The sequence below is a fragment of the Mchenga conophoros genome, linkage group LG3 (genome assembly GCF_057382185.1).
Source record: "Mchenga conophoros isolate Kocher_MC1m ecotype Shallow Benthic linkage group LG3, M_conophoros_male_GT1.1, whole genome shotgun sequence".
Taxonomy (NCBI): Eukaryota; Metazoa; Chordata; class Actinopteri; order Cichliformes; family Cichlidae; genus Mchenga; species Mchenga conophoros.
The window spans coordinates 8,866,996-8,886,690 of record NC_140528.1 but is presented as its reverse complement, the minus strand read 5'-3'; the positions used below and the strand labels follow the sequence as shown (position 1 = coordinate 8,886,690).

Sequence of the window (19,695 nt, the reverse complement as noted above, 5' to 3'; positions counted from 1 at the left end):
AACGATGTGAGGAGTTAACGCTAAGTATGCTGCCATTAGTGGCTAATTCTAATTAGGGGTGAATAAATATTACCAGCTAATGCTAATATCGTATTCTCTTCCCTTTTAACAATGTGAGCACCTAGTGCTAGGTAGGCTGATGCTAGCAGCTAATGCTAAAGCTAATTTAATGTGAATTAGCATCACATTAGTGAGGAGTTAATGCTAAGTAGACTGCCATTAGCAGGTAATGCTAATTTTAGGTGAACAGGAATTGGCAGATAATGCTAATACCATATTTTCTTGCTTTATAACAATGTGACCAGCTAATGCTATGTAGGTTGCCGTTATTAGCTAATACTAATTTGATGAGAATTAGCATTATCCGATATTGGTAACTCTTTTCCCCTGCATTATAACAATGTCAGGAGTTAATGCTAAGTAGACTGCCATTAGGGGCTAACTCTAATTAGGGGTGAATAATTATTAGCAGCTAATACTAATACCGTTTTCTCTTTTTCCTTATAACAACTTGAGCAGCTAATGCTAATTTGATGCGAATTAGCATTATATTAGTGAGCAGTTAATGCTAAGTAGGCTGCCATTATTAACTAATACTACGTTGACGTGAATTAGCATTATGCGCTACTGCTAATACTGTTTTCTCTTACTTATTAAAAATGATAGTAGCTAATACTAATACTCTTTTCCGTTGGGTAACAACAAAGTGAGGAATTAATGCTAAGTTGGCTGCTTTTAGCGGCTTATTCTAATTAGGGGTGAATAATTATTAGCAGCAAATGCTAATACCGTGTTCTCTTTCCTTATAACAATATGAGCAGTTAATGCTAATCTGATGTAAATTAGCATTATATTAGTGAGGAGTTAATGCTAAGTAGGCTGCCATTAGCAGCTAAAGGTAATTTGAGGTGAATAAGCACTAGTAGCTAATGCCAATACCCTTTTCTCTTGTGTTATAATGATGTGAAACGTTAATATTGTTCTCAAACAACAGAATGAGAATGAAATATTGATTCTAACAGGGCCCATAAACAGCATTAGCTTAGCAGCATTAGCTTATCAGAGTCTCCATCATGGTCACACAAATCCTTAGCGGAGCAAAGTGGCCTACTTAGCAATAGCTGCTGTAGAAAGCAAAGGGAAAACAGTATTAGCATTAGCTGCTAAATGTGCACTTGAGAACAAATCTATTGTGAATTCAGCCGTGAATGTAGTGTTTCCAGTAAGCTTCCATTTCCAAATGTTAGCTGCTCCTGTCTGCCTCTTTGTCACACACACAGACTGAAATGATTCACAGCCTTGTTTCATCCTTCTGTCAGTGTCACTGACTGTCACTGTGACTGCGGACATACAGCATGGGAAACACACACATGGCTGATACTTGTATCTAAAGTTACAAAATGTTGTCTCTGTCCAAATATTACCTAACTGTAAGTCTACTTTTAATGAAACTCTCAACATGACTTATCAGTTATCATTAATGTTCCTGCAAACAGACTCCTTGAAGACCCCCTACATAGATATCCATGTACTATCCAGCTAGACTAGTGTGTCTGTCCCTGAAAATATTCCTGCATGTGTGATTGTTCATGTCTCATCTGCAGGAAACAAACAGGAAGTGAGTGAAAGACACAGGAAATGATTCCAGCTCTTCCTCCTATATCAGACATTCTCTCCATACCTGAGAGTGTCCAGTCTCCAGCCTGGATCCTTCAGTCCAGCCGACAGAAGCTTCATTCCTGAGAGACCTGGATGATTGTAGCTCAGGTCCAGCTCTCTCAGATGGGAGGGGTTGGAGCTCAGAGCTGAGGCCAGAGAAGTACAGCCTTCCTCTGTGATCAGACAGCCTGACAGACTGCAGACACACAAAACAACAATCCATCTGTTATCCATCTCTATAGCAGCATAACTAAGTGATGGTTCAGGGTCACCTGATCCAGCTCTAACTATAAGTTTTATCAAAAAGGAAAGTTTGAAGCTGATCGTCAAAGTAGAGAGGGTGTCTGTCTCCTGAACTCAAACTGGGAGCTGCTTCCACACCCAGTCCAACATAGCCAGGCTTTCTTTGCTGCTTTGACAAAACCTCAAATCCCAGTCAGAGATGGTGAGCATCATCACAGTGATGATCATTTCTCTGTTAACCCAGGCTTTCTGCTTCAGGATCTGTGCATGCTCACAGAACAAGGAGACCTTTAAACATCATTTCACTAAATGGATGGACTGAGCTCAGCCTACAGATGAACTGGATAAATAAAGATTTGACCTCAGTGTGCTCAGTGTTCCTGTCTATTCCTAACATATTCCTAACATGATAGCTGCACTTTAGAGCTCTAAAACTGGAACTGACACATATATAAACTCCACATGTTACTCAGTACATTCAGTTCTGACACTCGCCCACAGTCCAACAAAGGAAACATGGAGATCACATCAGTTTGTCACCAAAGTCTAATTATTCCAGAGGGCAGTGTTGATACAACTAAAGGTATTTTTAAGCAAAGTTGAGTTTTTTTATTGTCGCAGTACTTCATGTCTGAAGTATCACTTAAATGCATTACACGCTGTTGATGGCAGCAAACAAACCACCCAAACAAACAGAGGTGGGAGGCTTGGGCAGACTACGTAGGATCAGCTTGTGGGAGGAGTCAGGATAAAACCAAAGAAAGACAAGCTAACAAACACCACAGTGAAGTGAGTAGCTACAAACTGCAGGCCGATTAGTGTTGTTGAAGAAGTCGGTCTGAGGAACGTTCTTAGGATCAACAAATGACGGCATGTATGAGCCTCCCTCAAGACGCACCATCACAAGAAGAACACATGAGCTGTAGAAAAAGGAGAGACTATGAAAGCCACAGCGTTACAACGTGCACCAGCTGTTGGTCTCTCTGGAGACTACTGGGCGTGGCTGGGTAACCATGGTTACTTGGGAGTTACAGTACATGATATTAATGAAGAGTGGGAGCTGCGTTCTATAGCAAACAATTTGTTATGAGGTAATCAGCTGATCTTAGTTTAACCGGAAGCCCTTCACAATAATTGCAATGCCTTTATTTTGTACAACTACCATCAGTTCGTCTGTACTGATGGTAACTTAAAGTCACACTAATGTCGTTTAGTTTCTATAGTTTATGTAGTGGAAGTATACTACAGTACCCTGATCACTGATAGGACAGATTTATGTAGATATACACCTTTGTGTTTAACATTACTGCATTATAGTACTGTGATCTTTGTCCTTATATATGGCTATATTAGCTATACTGATGTACATACATATAACTGGACATGTAACTTATCTATTCATCTTATTTGTCATGTATTTGTATTGTGTACTTCCTTTTTGTAAGAAACCACACACATGATCACAGCCGCAAGAATCAATCAGTGAAAGAATAAAGTGTCTCAAACCAAACCTTAAGCTCTTTATTCCACATGCTGGGATCATTTGGCCTTCAGTGGTGTTCTGGCTGACACACCGGAGTGACCAGAGTGCTAAAGAGTGAATCGGACACACCAGTGTCATCTCTGATATCTCCACTACATTTAATCGTCCTTCAGCTTGTGGCTGCCGTTAGCTGGTCTGCTAGTTAGCTGATTTGCTATTTAGCCGGTGTGCTAGTTAGCTGGTGTGCTAGTTAGCCGGTTCGCTAGTCAGCTGGTGTGCTGACCAGCGAACCAGTAGGTTACAAGATGAGCTTGTCTGTCTGATGAGCCAGCTCTCTCTGTCTTGGTCATTTTGTCCTTGGGCAAAACCTAACCTACCACTACAACTGTAGCTTACCTCCACCAGTGTGTGAATGTGAGAGTGAATGAATACAGGGAGTGCAGAATTATTAGGCAAATGAGTATTTTGTCCACATCATCCTCTTCATGCATGTTGTCTTACTCCAAGCTGTATAGGCTCGAAAGCCTACTACCAATTAAGCATATTAGGTGATGTGCATCTCTGTAATGAGAAGGGGTGTGGTCTAATGACATCAACACCCTATATCAGGTGTGCATAATTATTAGGCAACGTCCTTTCCTTTGGCAAAATGGGTCAAAAGAAGGACTTGACAGGCTCAGAAAAGTCAAAAATAGTGAGATATCTTGCAGAGGGATGCAGCAGTCTCAAAATTGCAAAGCTTCTGAAGCGTGATCATCAAACAATCAAGCGTTTCATTCAAAATAGTCAACAGGGTCGCAAGAAGCGTGTGGAAAAACCAAGGCGCCAAATAACTGCCCATGAACTGAGAAAAGTCAAGCGTGCAGCTGCCAAGATGCCACTTGCCACCAGTTTGGCCATATTTTGGAGCTGCAACATCACTGGAGTGCCCAAGAGCACAAGGTGTGCAATACTCAGAGACATGGCCAAGGTAAGAAAGGCTGAAAGACGACCACCACTGAACAAGACACACAAGCTGAAACGTCAAGACTGGGCCAAGAAATATCTCAAGACTGGTTTTTCTAAGGTTTTATGGACTGATGAAATGAGAGTGAGTCTTGATGGGCCAGATGGATGGGCCCGTGGCTGGATTGGTAAAGGGCAGAGAGCTCCAGTCCCACTCAGACGCCAGCAAGGTGGAGGTGGAGTACTGGTTTGGGCTGGTATCATCAAAGATGAGCTTGTGGGGCCTTTTCGGGTTGAGGATGGAGTCAAGCTCAACTCCCAGTCCTACTGCCAGTTTCTGGAAGACACCTTCTTCAAGCAGTGGTACAGGAAGAAGTCTGCATCCTTCAAGAAAAACATGATTTTCATGCAGGACAATGCTCCATCACACGCGTCCAAGTACTCCACAGCGTGGCTGGCAAGAAAGGGTCTAAAAGAAGAAAAACTAATGACATGGCCTCCTTGTTCACCTGATCTGAACCCCATTGAGAACCTGTGGTCCATCATCAAATGTGAGATTTACAAGGAGGGAAAACAGTACACCTCTCTGAACAGTGTCTGGGAGGCTGTGGTTGCTGCTGCACGCAATGTTGATGGTGAACAGATCAAAACACTGACAGAATCCATGGATGGCAGGCTTTTGAGTGTCCTTGCAAAGAAAGGTGGCTATATTGGTCGCTGATTTGTTTTTGTTTTTGAATGTCAGAAATGTATATTTGTGAATGTGGAGATGTTATATTGGTGTCACTGGTAAAAATAAATAAATGAAATGGGTATATATTTGTTTTTTGTTAAGTTGCCTAATAATTCTGCACAGTAATAGTCACCTGCACACACAGATATCCCCCTAAAATAGCTCAAACTAAAAACAAACTAAAAACTACTTCCAAAAACATTCAGCTTTGATATTAATGAGTTTTTTGGGTTCATTGAGAACATGGTTGTTGTTCAATAATAAAATTATTCCTCAAAAATACAACTTGCCTAATAATTCTGCACTCCCTGTAGTGGGATTGTAAAGGGTCTTTGAGGGTCTCGAAAAGCGCTATATAAATGCAATCCATTATTATTATTAAGAGCATCTTTAGGCCTGACTGTGCTCATCCTTCCTCCAACCTCTCCTTACCAAAGATAACAACTACATCAGTATTAGCTCAATAACAATTTCTGCAATTCAATTGTGGACATTCATTTTTAAACCTTGTGTAAAACGATAAAACCTCAAAGTCTGAGCATTATTCTTTGTGCAAACAGCTCTTGCAGGTTCCCCCGGACTTAGGTTATTTTTATTATTTAATTACTTTCCTTTAAGCAGCTGTTCAGGCTACTAAACTCATCCCAGAAATAACAAGTGACACCATTAATAGTAGAGGTGGGAATCACCATACAACTCGCGATACGATATTATCACAATACTTAACGCACGATACGATATTATTGCGATTTTTTAAAATATTTTGCGATATTTAAATTCTGCACATAAAGGTAAACTTTATCAATATTCATTTTATCTAATATCAAAGTCTCACACTCAGTCTTTCTCTCATTTCAGTCAGTTTTATTGTTGACAAACTGAACGGTTTGTATTACAGTCTAGTCCAACTTAACTGAATGCAACCATCTGGTACAATTACAGCTATTCTGAACTATGCAATTTATGAAAACTATGCAGCCCCTTCAGCAACTGAAGAATTTGAAAGTAAATTTAAAAAAATATATAATTTTACATTAAATAAAAAAGTTTCAAACTTAATTAAAATTAAACATGTCTTAAATTAAAATAAGTAAACTGTCATGTTTATTGCTGCCAAAAAAAAAGTTAAACACATTTGGACAGTGAAGGAATGTCAGGATTGTTGCTCAGAAAAAGGATCAACATGCTCTGAAGTCAACATGCTCTGACTCCAGAGCATGTTGACTTCAGAGAAAAAATTGTTTGTAACAAAATATCGATTTCTGCTGTCCCTGTATCGATACATTATTAGCAAACAAAATATCACGATACTACACAGTATCGATTTTTTCCCCCACCCCTAATTAATAGTGGAGCTAACTTTAACAGGTGAAACTGATTTGACCTATAAGGCTACTGCAGTTACTTCTTATCAGGTTTAGTAGGGAAGACATCTGGATGAGGTAGTTAGTAGTATGTAGTTAGTACCGGGCGACTCCCCTCCCCCACATCGGCACCAGAACCCTGTATTATCTACAGGGTAAGACTGCCTGTTTTATCAAACTATGGCCATTACTACTGTGATCATTTGCAGCCCAGTGTGCCGCTCTCTCTGCTGGGATGAACCACTGGAGCTCACCCAGTCATCCCTTTCTTTCTCTCAAGAAGAAGTGAAATAAATATATTTATTATGTTACGAGTCTAATATTCTTTAAATCAAACTGTAATGAATAAATCAAGCAAGAAGATTTGGTGGCTCCACGTGTTGTAGAAGAAAAGATAAACATCTCATTTTGAGAAATCAGCCTTTAAAATTAAGTACTGTGAATAAAAAACAAACAGCGAGCCAATCAACAGTCGCCAATATCCTCCTAATTTCATTCACAAAGAAATCAAATATATATATTATGGGCCCAAAGGAGCCTAAATCTTTAAATTAGGCAGTACATGAAGTATTTTTTTAAATAAACAAAGACATGACTATAACAACTTTTAGTAATTCAGAGTCCAATTATACACTCAAATGTAAATAAAAGTTCACTTGACAGCTGTAAAAGTTACCTGTTTATACAATAATATAAGTCACATTTCAAATGATCATCTGTGGAAAAGTTTGAATCCTGACCTGAGAGTTTCCACTGCACACTGTGAACTCTTTAGTCCAGCGGACAGAAGCTTCACTCCTGAATCCTGCAGGTCAGAGTTACTCAGGTCCAGCTCTCTCAGACTGGAGGACTGGGAGCTGAGGACTGAGGACAGAGCTTCACAGCTTCTCTCTGACAGGTTACAGCCACTCAGTCTGAAAAATAAAAGACAATCTATAAAACAAGTACTCATGTAGAGTTTGTTAATACATTTCACAACATTAAATGTTGACTTTCTATTTTTAAAGGAAACATAAACATACTAAGATACAACATCATATGTATGAACTTTAATTAATAATTCTAAAAACTAAATGTTTTCTGATCTGACCTCAGAGTATTCAGTTTACAGTTTAAACGTTGTAGTCCAGCAGACAGAAGCTTCACTCCTGAATCCTGTAGCATTGTGATACTCAGGTCCAGCTCTGTCAGACTAGAGGACTGCGAGCTGAGAACTGAGGACAGAGCTTCACAGTTTTCCTCTGAGAGTTCACAGATGTTAAGTCTGAAGATAAAAACATGAATAAAGATTGTTGTTAAAGTGTAATCAGGGTGCAATAGCTTATTGTCTTGTGCTGAGCAGGTTAGTAAAACTTCTGTTTAACTTTGAAATGAATAAAAATGCTATGAAACAAGGATAACTGGATAAAGACATAAACAAAAACAAACATCAAACACATAAACAAACAGAACTAAACATAATACAAATTGATCTGACCTCAGAACATTCAGTTTGGCATGTGGACTCTCCACTGCAGCAGACAGAAGCTTTACTGCTGAAGCCTTCAGGCTGTTGGTACTCAGGTCCAGCTCTCTCAGACTACAGGACTGGGAGCTGACCACTGACAACAAATTTTCACAGCCTTCCTCTGAGACGTTACAGCTGCTCAGTCTGTGAGAGAAAGGGAAAAAACAAAAACAAAAAAAACAAAGAATATATGTGATCAAATTAAATTTGTTTATATGTTAAACCTTTTAAAAAAAACAAAAAAAAACAACCTATGACACTATGAGTGCTACCAGTCCAGTGAACATGATTGGTACCTTGATGGAACCTTGCTCAGGGGTACCACAAGGTAACTATTCGGTGGATTCGACCCCTGACCTTATGATCATGGGGCGACCACTCTGCCTACTGAGCTAATAATTCTGTGTACACTGTCATACAATATTAACTAAAACAATTATTTTAGAAAATTTTAGTAATTCAATAATCATGCTCATTACCTGTGTATTGTGAATAACACTGGATTTTAAACACTAGCTGTATAAAACTCTTCCTGTTAAAGGTGTGTATAAAGGAGATGAGCTGAAATGCAGACTTCATGGAGAATGTTTGCTGTCAGCATATATCAAAGACAAAGCAGAGATCCATCCAGTCTCTTCCACTAAGCCCACAGAGGGACAGACAACCACTCTCACTCACACCTGCATGAAGTTTAGATCACCAGGTAACCTAACTGCATGTCTGTGGACAGTGGGAAGAAACTGTAGAGGACCCAGAGTGAACCCACTGTAATTCTGTGATAACACTGGTTATGGAAGCCTTACAGTTACATATGGTTACTGACAAGAAACACGACCTTAGAGGCAATTTCAGTAATGAAGACCGAGTTTCTCCCTCCATACAGGATGAAAACATGACAGCACAGCAGAGATTTATATTTAAAAAGGGAGGGTGTGCACTGAAAGTGAGATACAAACTTGAACTTAAATTATGAACATCAGAAAAAGATGTAGGTGAAGTCTGGCAGGTGAAGTTTGTGCTTTAGAATAAAACAACCAAACTCCTGGAGTTGGAGACAAGTGAACAAGCTGAGGATAATAAACCTGTCAGAGGGGCTGAAGCATCAGAGCTCATGTTCTTATAGGCTGGGTCTGGATTGTCCTTTGATAAGAGTTACAGAACAAAGTGTGTTTTAGAAATGCTGGAGTGAAACATTAAAACTACCATATATTTACCGAGTGACTGATGATCATTTAATTTACTATTTTAAAAAAATGTTACAGTGCTCTTTGAACTCAGCATTTCTGATTTATTTCCCATGATTTTAACAATGAAGCGATGACAACATGTTTACTCACAGAGCTTTGTTGGAGGCTTTGACCACTGGCAGCAGCCTCAGAAGAGCCTCCTCTGAAGCAGAGTATTTCTTGAAGTCAAACTCATCCAGATCTCCTTCTGATGACAGTAAGATGAAGGTCAGAGCTGAGCACTGAGCAGGAGACAGTTTGCCTGTGGAGAGACTTCCTGAAGTCCTGTATTGTTGGATCTCCTCCACTAGAGAACGATCATTCAGTTCATTCAGACAGTGGATCAGATTGATGCTTTTCTCTGCAGACAGATTCTCACTGAGCTTCTCCTTGATGTACTGGACTGTTTCCTGATTGGTCTGTGAGCTACTTCCTGTCTGTGTCAGCAGACCTCGTAGGAGAGTCTGATTGGTCTGCAGGGAAAGACCCAGGAGGAAGCGGAGGAACAAGTCCAGGTGTCCATTTGGACTCTGTAAGGCCTTGTTCACAGCACTCTGGTAGAAGTGTTTCTTTGCAGATTCTCCTGTTTCAGACTTCTTGGATGTTGTTTGTTGTTGTTCCAGCAGATTGAGTCCAGAGTTGCTGAAGGTCAGATGGACATGAAGAGCAGCCAGAAACTCCTGAACACTCAGATGGATGAAGCAGAACACCTTGTCCTGGTACAGTCCTCTCTCCTCTTTAAAGATCTGTGTGAACACTCCTGAGTACACTGAGGCTGCTCTGATATCGATGCCACACTCTGTCAGGTCTGATTCATAGAAGATCAGGTTTCCTTTCTGCAGCTGATCCAAAGCCAGTTTTCCCAGAGACTCCATCATCTTCCTGCTCTCAGGACTCCAGTGTGGATCTGTCTCAGCTCCTCCATCATACTTGACCTTCTTCACTTTGGCCTGAACCACCAGGAAGTGGATGTACATCTCAGTCAGGGTCTTGGGCAGCTGTCCTCCCTCTCTGGTTTCCAGCACATCCTCCAGAACTGTAGCAGTGATCCAGCAGAAGACTGGGATGTGACACATGATGTGGAGGCTTCGTGATGTCTTGATGTGGGAGATGATCCTGCTGGCCTGCTCCTCATCTCTGAATCTCTTCCTGAAGTACTCCTCCTTCTGTGGGTCAGTGAACCCTCTGACCTCTGTCACCATGCCAACACAGACAGGAGGGATCTGATTGGCTGCTGCAGGTCGTGTGGTTATCCAGAGGCGAGCAGAGGGAAGCAGTTTCCCCCTGATGAGGTTTATCAGCAGCACATCCACTGAGGTGGACTTTCTAGGGTCAGTTAGGATTGTAGTTTTGTGGAAGTCCAGAGGAAGTCGACACTCATCCAGACCATCAAAGATGAACACAACCTGGAAGTCTTCAAAGCTGCAGATTCCTGCTTCTTTGGTTTCAGTAAAGAAGTGATGAACAAGTCCCACCAAGCTGAACTTTTCCTCTTTCAGCACATTCAGCTCTCTGAAAGTGAATGGAAATATGAACTGGATGTCCTGGTTGGCTTTGTCTTCAGCCCAGTCCAGGCTGTGTTTCTGTGTTAAGACTGTTTTCCCAATGCCAGCCACTCCCTTTGTCAGCACTGTTCTGATTGGTTCGTCTCTTCCAGGTGAGGCTTTAAAGATGTCTTCTTGTCTGATGGTTGTTTCTGGTCTGTCTGGTTTCCTGGATGCTGTTTCAATCTGTCTGACCTCATGTTCATCATTGACCTCTGCAGTCCCTCCCTCTGTGATGTAGAGCTCTGTGTAGATCTGATTCAGGAGGGTTGGGTTTCCTGCTTTAGCGATGCCCTCAAACACACACTGGAACTTCTTCTTCAGCTTAGACTTAAGTTTACGATGACAAACAGCAGCTGGAAGTTCTGAATAATAATAATAAAAATACAACTTTAACAATCATATTTTACAAAATGCTGATGACAATTTCTGACCCACTGAGAAATGACTGAACACACTGGTGTCACAAGTGTCTCATTTATCCAGCAGCTTAAATCTTTAGATAAATCCTCTTACGTCTCTGCAGACGGTCAGCCAGCTCCTCCTGCTTCATTCTCCTCAGAAAGTCCACTGTGATCTTCACAAATGCCTCTCTGCTGTTTCTCCTCTGCTCCTCATCCTCCCTCTGAAACTCCAAGCACTGGGGCTTATTTGGATTCAGAGCCTTCTGGATCTTCTTCAGCTCGTTCTTCACAAAAGTGATGATGTTGTCCTCCAGCAGCTGGAACAGAATATTTATGAATGACCCACCACTCTGAACTTTAGTCCACACAACATCCACTTCTTTACCATCAAGGGGCATATCATCCACGACCTCTTTACCAATTATAGGTTTGACTTTATCTGATTAACTGAGACTTTGTCCACAACTCCATGATCCCAAAACGTTGATGCTGTTCATATGAATGCAGCGATTTCAGTGGGAGAAACATTTCACTGGTGTTCAGAGCTGAACTACCAACAGGTTGATGATCAAAGCCAGAAACTTGGAGATGTTTCAGGTGACTGAGTTGATCGTACAGACAACTGGTCTTAAAGGTTCACTCTGTTTACGCATACAGATCAGTATTTAAGGTTTGACTCTCATCATCCACTGGAGCACAAACTGGGCGTCATCAGGACACTACAACACAGAACAAACACCATCCCCACAGACACAGCAGCCAGCGAAGCAGAAGAACTTCACATCAAGAAGGTCCTGAGGAAATGTGAACGCTGGTTTGAGGGCGGAGTCAAGGAGGCCATTTATGTGAAAAGGAAAGACCATCTCTGAATGGAGGAGGGGCCTAAGGGTACAACTGTCACCATCTTACATGCTGTGATTGCAGCCATTCCCCAGCTCTCTGTGAACTGGACTCATGACCATTGATCAACAACCATTGATCAATGGTCCTGACAATATGCGTACCAATGATCAATGAACTGACCTCCCAGCCCATTGTTCCTTCAGTGGGCTGGTTTCAGTCATACAAATGTCCTGTTTATGAGATTGAAACCTGCAGTCAGCTGAGACTGAAGAAGTCACCTGATGATGATGAAACGTTTCTCCCTCTGAAAACATCCAGATGAACAGAATCAAGCTTTTTGGGATTTACGTACCTGGATGATTGAGCATCAAGACACAACTCTGTGACTTTTCTCAGATGAATAAATCCTCTCCTCCAGCTTTGTTTACATCTACCAGCCCTGTGGCGCTGCCCAGGGACAATAATCTATGTGAGAGGTGGAAAGTCATACAGGTGTCTGCTCCTGCCTTCAGTTATTTTATCTACTGTGTGTCAACTGGCTGAACCTCCTCCAACTGTCTACTGTCTCCCTAAACTCAACAATGACTTAGTGATCTATCCATTCTCTGACCAAACACATCCTGCTGCAGGAGGTTAACATAGCAGCCAATGATGATCCCACTCACTGTGAACAACACATTTGGACCTGATTTGCTGCTCTGGTTTACACGTGAACTTCCACTGCTGCTGTCACCAACTTGAGAGGCTCTACAGAAAAACTGGACTTGTCCATAAAAATCATAAACTACATTACAAGGACAGCATTGCTCAATCAACTCTAATTACTACTGACATGTTATCTCTTCTAACTAAGGTACAGACACTCAAACTTGCTGCTTTCAGTGAGAAGTCAAATGTCTGAATATGAGCTGGAAGCTGCTGAGAGTCCTCCTCCTTCCCGTGGGGTTTACTTTCTCTACTACTTTCACTATAAACACGCCCCTTTCATGCACCTGCAGAGGGCCACCAGCAGATGGAGCTGTCTTAAACAAATCCACTTGGATAGTTAGCTGTAGATGACTTTATCAGTATGATTGTAGGACTTTGAGTTATTTTTCAGATTTATTTAAACTCCTATATTGTGCACAAGTGTTGAGCGACCCATAATTTCTCTGTACTTTTCATAAGAGCAGCCAGACTTTCAGCTAGTTTTTCTTTTTTAAGAGCTCAAAGTTATTGAAGAAACAGTTATTCAGCTTCATTCCCACTGATCTCGACTACAAACTGTTTCACTTTGGTTTCTGTTTAAAGCCTCGATGTTTAAAACGTTTCCCTGTGATCACATTTGCACCGTCTGATTTCAAAGTTTGTTTCTTTTGGTCATTTAGTCCACAGAGTCCTTGGTGTTCTGAAAGGGACCTATAAATAAATGCATTATTATTAATAATAAAGTAGTTGTTGTACATGTACAGACCATAAATATGGAGTCCAGCTGTGTTTGATGCTGCTGGGCAGACTGACCACTGGGAACCTCTGAGCTCTGCTGCTCCACTCTGTGGAGGAACCATGAAGGATTAGATCAACACAGGATAACGATCCAGGAGTTTCTGCTCAAATAACTTCATCTGAATCAAGCCTGTCAAGTTTTAGACTCTCAGATTCTGAAGATATATTTTCTGTTTTCTATGAACTTTCTTTCATCAGTGATGGAAGTGATGATGCTGCAGAAGCTCAGAGGAAACTTTGAGAAAACTGTGATGAACCATCAACTAATGCTCTCAGGAGGCCAAAGGTCCCTGAATGTAACTGTGCAGTAGATTCAACGAGTGTTTGAAACCTGACCACTTCCACATGTTTTCATTCTAACACAAGAAGTCCTTTTCTCATTGCTTTGATTAGAGTTTTCATTTGAGTTTTCCGAGTCTCGTATTTGGAGTCGAGTCTAATCAATGATCTGACAGAAGAACATTAAAAAGGATTTACCAGTGCTGTCAAAATTAACATGTAGGGTTAGGGTTAGGGGTTCATCTGTTATCATGATTAACATGATAAAAACCTTTAACACGACACATCTGGAGAGCAGAACGACTCAAAATCCCTGAAATGTTTCTATCAACGCACTTCGGGCAGTTTGTCCGAGTAGAGGTACCTTTGCACACGTGCAGATGTGCAGCACATCTGTTAGTGACGGCAGCTGAACCAATCAGCTCAATATGGAAGATGACAAACACACACTGACCTCCCGATGGAAAGTTTGAGTATTAAAAAAATAACAAGACGGACCAGCCGACCAACATGAAGGATTCTGCACATCGTGACAGAAGGAATTTTCTTTTCACCGAAGCACTTCCAGCTTAAAATATCACAACGATGCAAAGCACTGATGACACAACTGCCAAGTGGACAAACTGCAGACCTGTTAGTGTTGTTAATAACATAGTTTTGGTTCCTCGTGTCAAAGACTTGAAGAAGAGTGACAGAGAGTGTTAGACTGCTGCAGGATCAGTGCCACCTCCACAGACCTGTGAAGAAAATGATTGTTTGACAGATGGGCTCAGATTCAGGATCAGCTGAGGAGTTTGTGGCTGACAGAATCCTGCAGGTACAGAGCAGAGCCCATCATTAGCATGCAGGACTGTCCCTGGGGGGGTCGGCTCATTCAGGAGGTTAATCAATGTTTACATGTTCAATAAACATGTTAAGTGTGTAAATTTGCCCTTTTCTCTCGAGTCTGTTTGCTCATGAAATGAACTTTGATTCGTTTACATTAAAAATGATGTTTAATGGTGATTAATCCAAATTAATCCACAGTAACCCTGTGATGAGTCTGATTAAACATTTTCATTAACAGCAGTAATATAGATTATATATGATTATATATTAGTGCACACTTAGCTTTTAGTATATATGTTTGTTACAAAGTTGTATTTACAGCAGAGAAGCTGAGTTAAAGACTGAAAACTATTCAAAGTCTCTTTGAATTGAAGCGTTTAACATTCTTTGTGTTTATTCTGCATTGACTTCATTATATGGTGTAAACGTCTGTTACAGGCTTAAATATAAAGTTGGAAAAATGTAACTGCAGCTATTGATCAAGTAATTGTGATTAATCAGGATTAATGACAGAAGATTGTGTCATTAATTAGTCATTTTTAATCTACTGACAGCACTAGTGTTCACTCTTGTGCCTCCAACTGTTTTACGCCCTTTCAACACCTTCGTGGTCAAAAGTGTACACGCACAAAATCTACAATAAAACCCTCATGCAGCAATAGGACAGACACACAATCCATTTATCTCTGTGTCTCAAACACACACACGTGTATTCAAAGCCTCGATTTGTTCATATTTCATCTGTTGTGTTTTTATCTTCAGCGTTTTCAGTGTTGCTGCATTTACACCAAAAATGTTTCCATTGATGAATCAGATTGATTTGAATGTGTTTCATCCATACAAATCCCTCCCTGGTGGTCACATGACTCTATAACATAACAGGAGTCATGTGACAAGAGTTTCATGCTGTAAAATGTCAAAATGGTTGAATGTGGTGGAGTAAAAATGTGAGATGTCAACTACTTTTCTTCAATATGAAATGTTTGCAGGGCCTGACAGGAAGTGGACGGACGCTCTGATCACTTCCTGTTTGCTGAAGTGGGTTTTCAGTTGTTTAGAAACCAAAGGCTTGTTTTAAAAGACAGTTTAAATGGGACTGAGGGAACGACGTGTTTGTAGTTTATATCCAACAACATCAAGCAGTTTAATCAAAGAGTTCCTGTTGCTAACAGCTCACCTCTCTGCAGCAGACACAGGCTGGGATTTAAAAAAAATGGGAAGATCTTTAGACGCGTCACTCTGTAAGGACACAGAGCTGGGTGGAGGTCCAGCTTTGAGTCTCTGATGGATCCTGAAAAAGTTATAAATCTTCAGTAAAATTCTCATCACATATCAGCTGATATTATTGGTGTTAGCTTACCTTTTCTCAGCTGACTGTCTTTGCTCAAATCTCTTAATGGCATCTTTGACTGAGTTACTTTCACAGGACACAGAGCTGGGTGGAGGTCCAGGCTGGTTCCTGTGAATAATGATGCAGCAGTGATGTGAGTGCTGAGCTGTGACATGGAGAAGAGTCATGGACAGTTAGAGATGGTCATCTCACCTCTGAGCTTTGGTCTGGCTCTCATGTTCCCCACACAGAGTGCTTTTAGAGGGAGGGACTCCCTCCTCTCTGTCCTCACACTGATCCATGCTGCTCAATTCAGCTCACACACACTTTCTACCTGCAGAGGAAACACAAATCATTCATGTGCACATCAGCTGAAATCCTCCTTTCATCATGTGTGCTGTCCAAATATCAGCTGCTTCTTTCCTGCTTCATCTCAGTGTCAGCTGGATGCAGTCAGACAGCAGTGTGAGGCAGAGGAAGCTGCCATCAGCTGCTCTGCTATCAGTCCACTAGATGGAGCCTGAAGCACACACGATGCATTCACTGACACACACTGATTCACTGTTTGGGAAACTAGAAAAATGTTGGTCTTGAACTAGCTGCATAATGCAAACAGGGTAGGACCCAAATATAACGGCGAAACATCTTCAAGCAACTTATAGAAGTCCAGATGCTTTTCTTTCCAAGCTCCTTAAACTATGATGACCTGGATGACTGAGAACCTTCACAGGAAAAATGAAACACACTGAAGAAAGAATGCAAGACTTTCACAATAAAACAGCAAAGGAACACAACACTGACACGTGAGCTTGACAGAGGAGTGGAGGAAAGGCAGACGAGAGTGAGTGAGGGAAAGAGGAGACAAGAGAGACATGACAGGCTGAGGAAATATAGAAAGGAGCACCAGGCCTCACACAAACACACACAAACACACACAAACACAGACACACACAGACACACACAAACACAGACACACACAGACACACACAGAGGCACACAGAGACACAGAGGGAATCTAATGATCAAGGAACTAAACAGGAAGTATAAGAAACTCAAAGAAGCATAAATAAGACTGTAAATGAACCAGAACCATAAACCATAATACAAAAAATGCAAAGTGCTTGGTCAAAGGGACCCAGAACCATTAAAGTTCTTTTCTTTGCTCTTCACTGTTTGAGTGCAAACAGACTCCACGTTAAACTATGACAGCACCGTCCCTGCTGCTGCTGTCAGACCTGTTATTCACTCACTGCTCGCCAGTGTTTCTAATGAGTTTTACTCATCCATGAGAGTTTAAAGCTTGCACTTACAAGCAATGTTCCCTCTAATGTTTCACTTGTCTGAGCGAACACACAACCTCCCTGAGCGATCCACTGTGAGCGACATTAGACGTGTGCACTGTGGTCACGCCAGCGTCGAATCCATCCAAGTTACATGTTTATTAAAATAATCAATTTACAGCGTTTACATTTCTGTTAAACTACTTTTAATTAACTGCTTTAGCCCACTTACAATGAAAGTTAAAAAAGAAAATCTTGTTCATGACCTGTAGCATGTTAACACTATTGGAAGTAAAAAATAACTTGAACTCCAATTTTGAAAACACAACTTTCTTTAAATAAAGCTCTGACTTGTATTATGAGTCTGTGGTCTGGGAGAGAGTCTGTAACTCTGTCTGCAACATACAGTAAATAATGACCAATGTTGGGCAGTTAATTATATAGTTACTTCTTCAAAAAAGTAACTGAGTTTTGCAAACAGAGTTTTTTGCAGCTGTTTACTGCAAAAAACTACAGCCAAGGTGTTTTTAAATAAACATTTCAAACTATTTACAGAACAATCAGCTGTTCTGCATCAAATCTGATGCCACACAAATTATTTGTGCCGCTCCAAAAAATAATTTCTGTCCTCTATGAGATGAAGGAGAACAACAGCCTGATACCTGCAGGCCTGACAGCAGCAGATGTATCACTGCTGTAACACCTGTAACACTCAGCAGTTGCCTCATTGTTCTGACACACACAACAACACTATTGACTACACTACACACTAACTACACAAGATTTGCTCTAAACGTCTCAAATCTCTCACATCTCAAAACACCGCCGTCACTCCGTTTCTTAACAACTAAATGCCATGTTTTGATTGGTCGACATGGTACATTTTTCGACCAATAGGAAAGGCTGGGGGTTGGTATTGTTTTTGCTCACAGGCTTTCGAGCGTTTTCCTTATAAAACGCAGTTTTTACCGTTTCTTCCTGCAGTAAATATAAACAACGACAGTATTCAGGAAGAAAACCAAACATTGCAGATATTTTTATCATAACTCTGGTATTACGTGGCCGATCAACACAATTTAAAAACTGCTATAAAGTCCACACTTTTCCTGTCAGTTGTTCCGTCTGTCCTGCTCACATCTCCAATGGTTGTACACGTTGTCATTAACGTGGCTTCACTCCACATCAGCCGCTTTGCTAAAACACCGGCACATATTTACTTTAATTTCAATTCAGGTTAGAATTCTTTTTGTGTGCTCAATACAGATTTTCTCTGCGCAGAGACCGTGCCAACAGTGCTTACAAGGTGACTACCAATAAAAATGAGTGTGCTTCACTGTCAGAGCTACGGTGATTCATCCAGTAGGACTTGATAATAAAAATATTTGTTTGATGCTTTGCATTGAGGCGCATTGTTGAATTTGCAGGGACACAATAACCACAGATCAGTTGTTCAAACCACTACAGTAGGGAGCCATGTCATGAATAATAAACAAATACTAATACTAATACTACTACTAATAATAATGTTAATTTAAGTAATTGTTTTTGACTGAACATCACATATAATGTAACAAGCAGTAAATTCAGGTTAAGTGCATTATCAGCATTTGGAGGAGCTCCTTATCCTTCACTGCTCACCTCTTACAAAGTGTTCACACAGTTTGCTAGCTTCTTTCAGCCTGCTAGCTATGCTAACAAGTCTACTACACACACTTGACTCGGTCACATGACAGACAGCAGAGATAGCTGCTCTGCTAGCTAAGCTAACTCATGTTAGCTTAGCTAGGTCAAGGTCAAAGAAATGAGGCGATGCTGCTGGGAGTTACGTCACAGACTAGCAGAATTTAGTTATTCAGCATAATATTTAATCCTTATTATCTGCTCCTCTCACCTCTGTTTACATCTGAAAACAAGAAAATTTAGCCAACAGTTTATTAGCTTTGGTGAAATCATAAACAGGCATCAGCGCGGTCACCTATACTGTGCTTTAATGCTGGAGCAGCAGGAACACCAGTTAATCTAAAATCTCCTTTTCTCTCTAAAAAGTGACAGCAGGCTGAGTCAAAGACAGAAACCTTATTTAAACACCAAATATTCACTTCCTGATCCAGGATTCAAAGAGGACGTTGAACTTACTCAGCTTCTTCCAATGAACGTCTTCACTCTGCAGCTCTCTGCTGTCTGGACCAGGTCTGTGTAGAAACAGAGAAAATCCTCTGCTTCTTCTCCGTCAGCAGTCGTCTGTGTCTGCAGGCTGCGTCACATTAAACACTTCACACCAGCAAAGAGGCTGAAGCTCACAGGTCAACGGTCAGCTGCTGCACTGTGTATAACAATTCACTTTTGAACAGTAGATAGCCTGTAGGCGTCTCTGCAGTGATAAACAGTTTACACATTAAACACTGAACCATAAAAGAAGCTTAAGCTGCAGCTCACAGGTCAAAGCTCAGCTGCTGCACCCAGTTATGAGTTTAAATAAATCATTAATCATGATCTTTTCCCTCTCAGCACTTTCACTTGGCCGTGGAGTGTTTTGACGGAG

The 19,695-nt window shown here is 40.9% G+C and overlaps 1 protein-coding gene across 1 annotated transcript in view; it reads right to left on the bottom strand.

Annotated features, from left to right (window-relative positions):
• Positions 1-16,188, bottom strand: part of LOC146577177 (protein NLRC3-like) — a 311,857-nt gene extending 295,669 nt beyond the window's left edge. Inside the window, exons 1-10 of the mRNA XM_085252117.1 lie at positions 16,087-16,188; positions 15,904-16,002; positions 15,721-15,834; positions 13,405-13,483; positions 11,221-11,425; positions 9,272-11,069; positions 7,905-8,078; positions 7,518-7,691; positions 7,168-7,341; positions 1,682-1,855 (exon numbers count right to left, since the gene is read on the bottom strand). Of these exons, the coding sequence (XP_085108243.1) occupies positions 1,682-1,855; positions 7,168-7,341; positions 7,518-7,691; positions 7,905-8,078; positions 9,272-11,069; positions 11,221-11,425; positions 13,405-13,483; positions 15,721-15,834; positions 15,904-16,002; positions 16,087-16,175 (3,080 nt within the window). The 5' untranslated portion in view covers positions 16,176-16,188. The remainder of the gene's footprint in view (positions 1-1,681; positions 1,856-7,167; positions 7,342-7,517; positions 7,692-7,904; positions 8,079-9,271; positions 11,070-11,220; positions 11,426-13,404; positions 13,484-15,720; positions 15,835-15,903; positions 16,003-16,086) is intronic.
• Between the last annotated feature and the right edge of the window lie 3,507 nt (positions 16,189-19,695).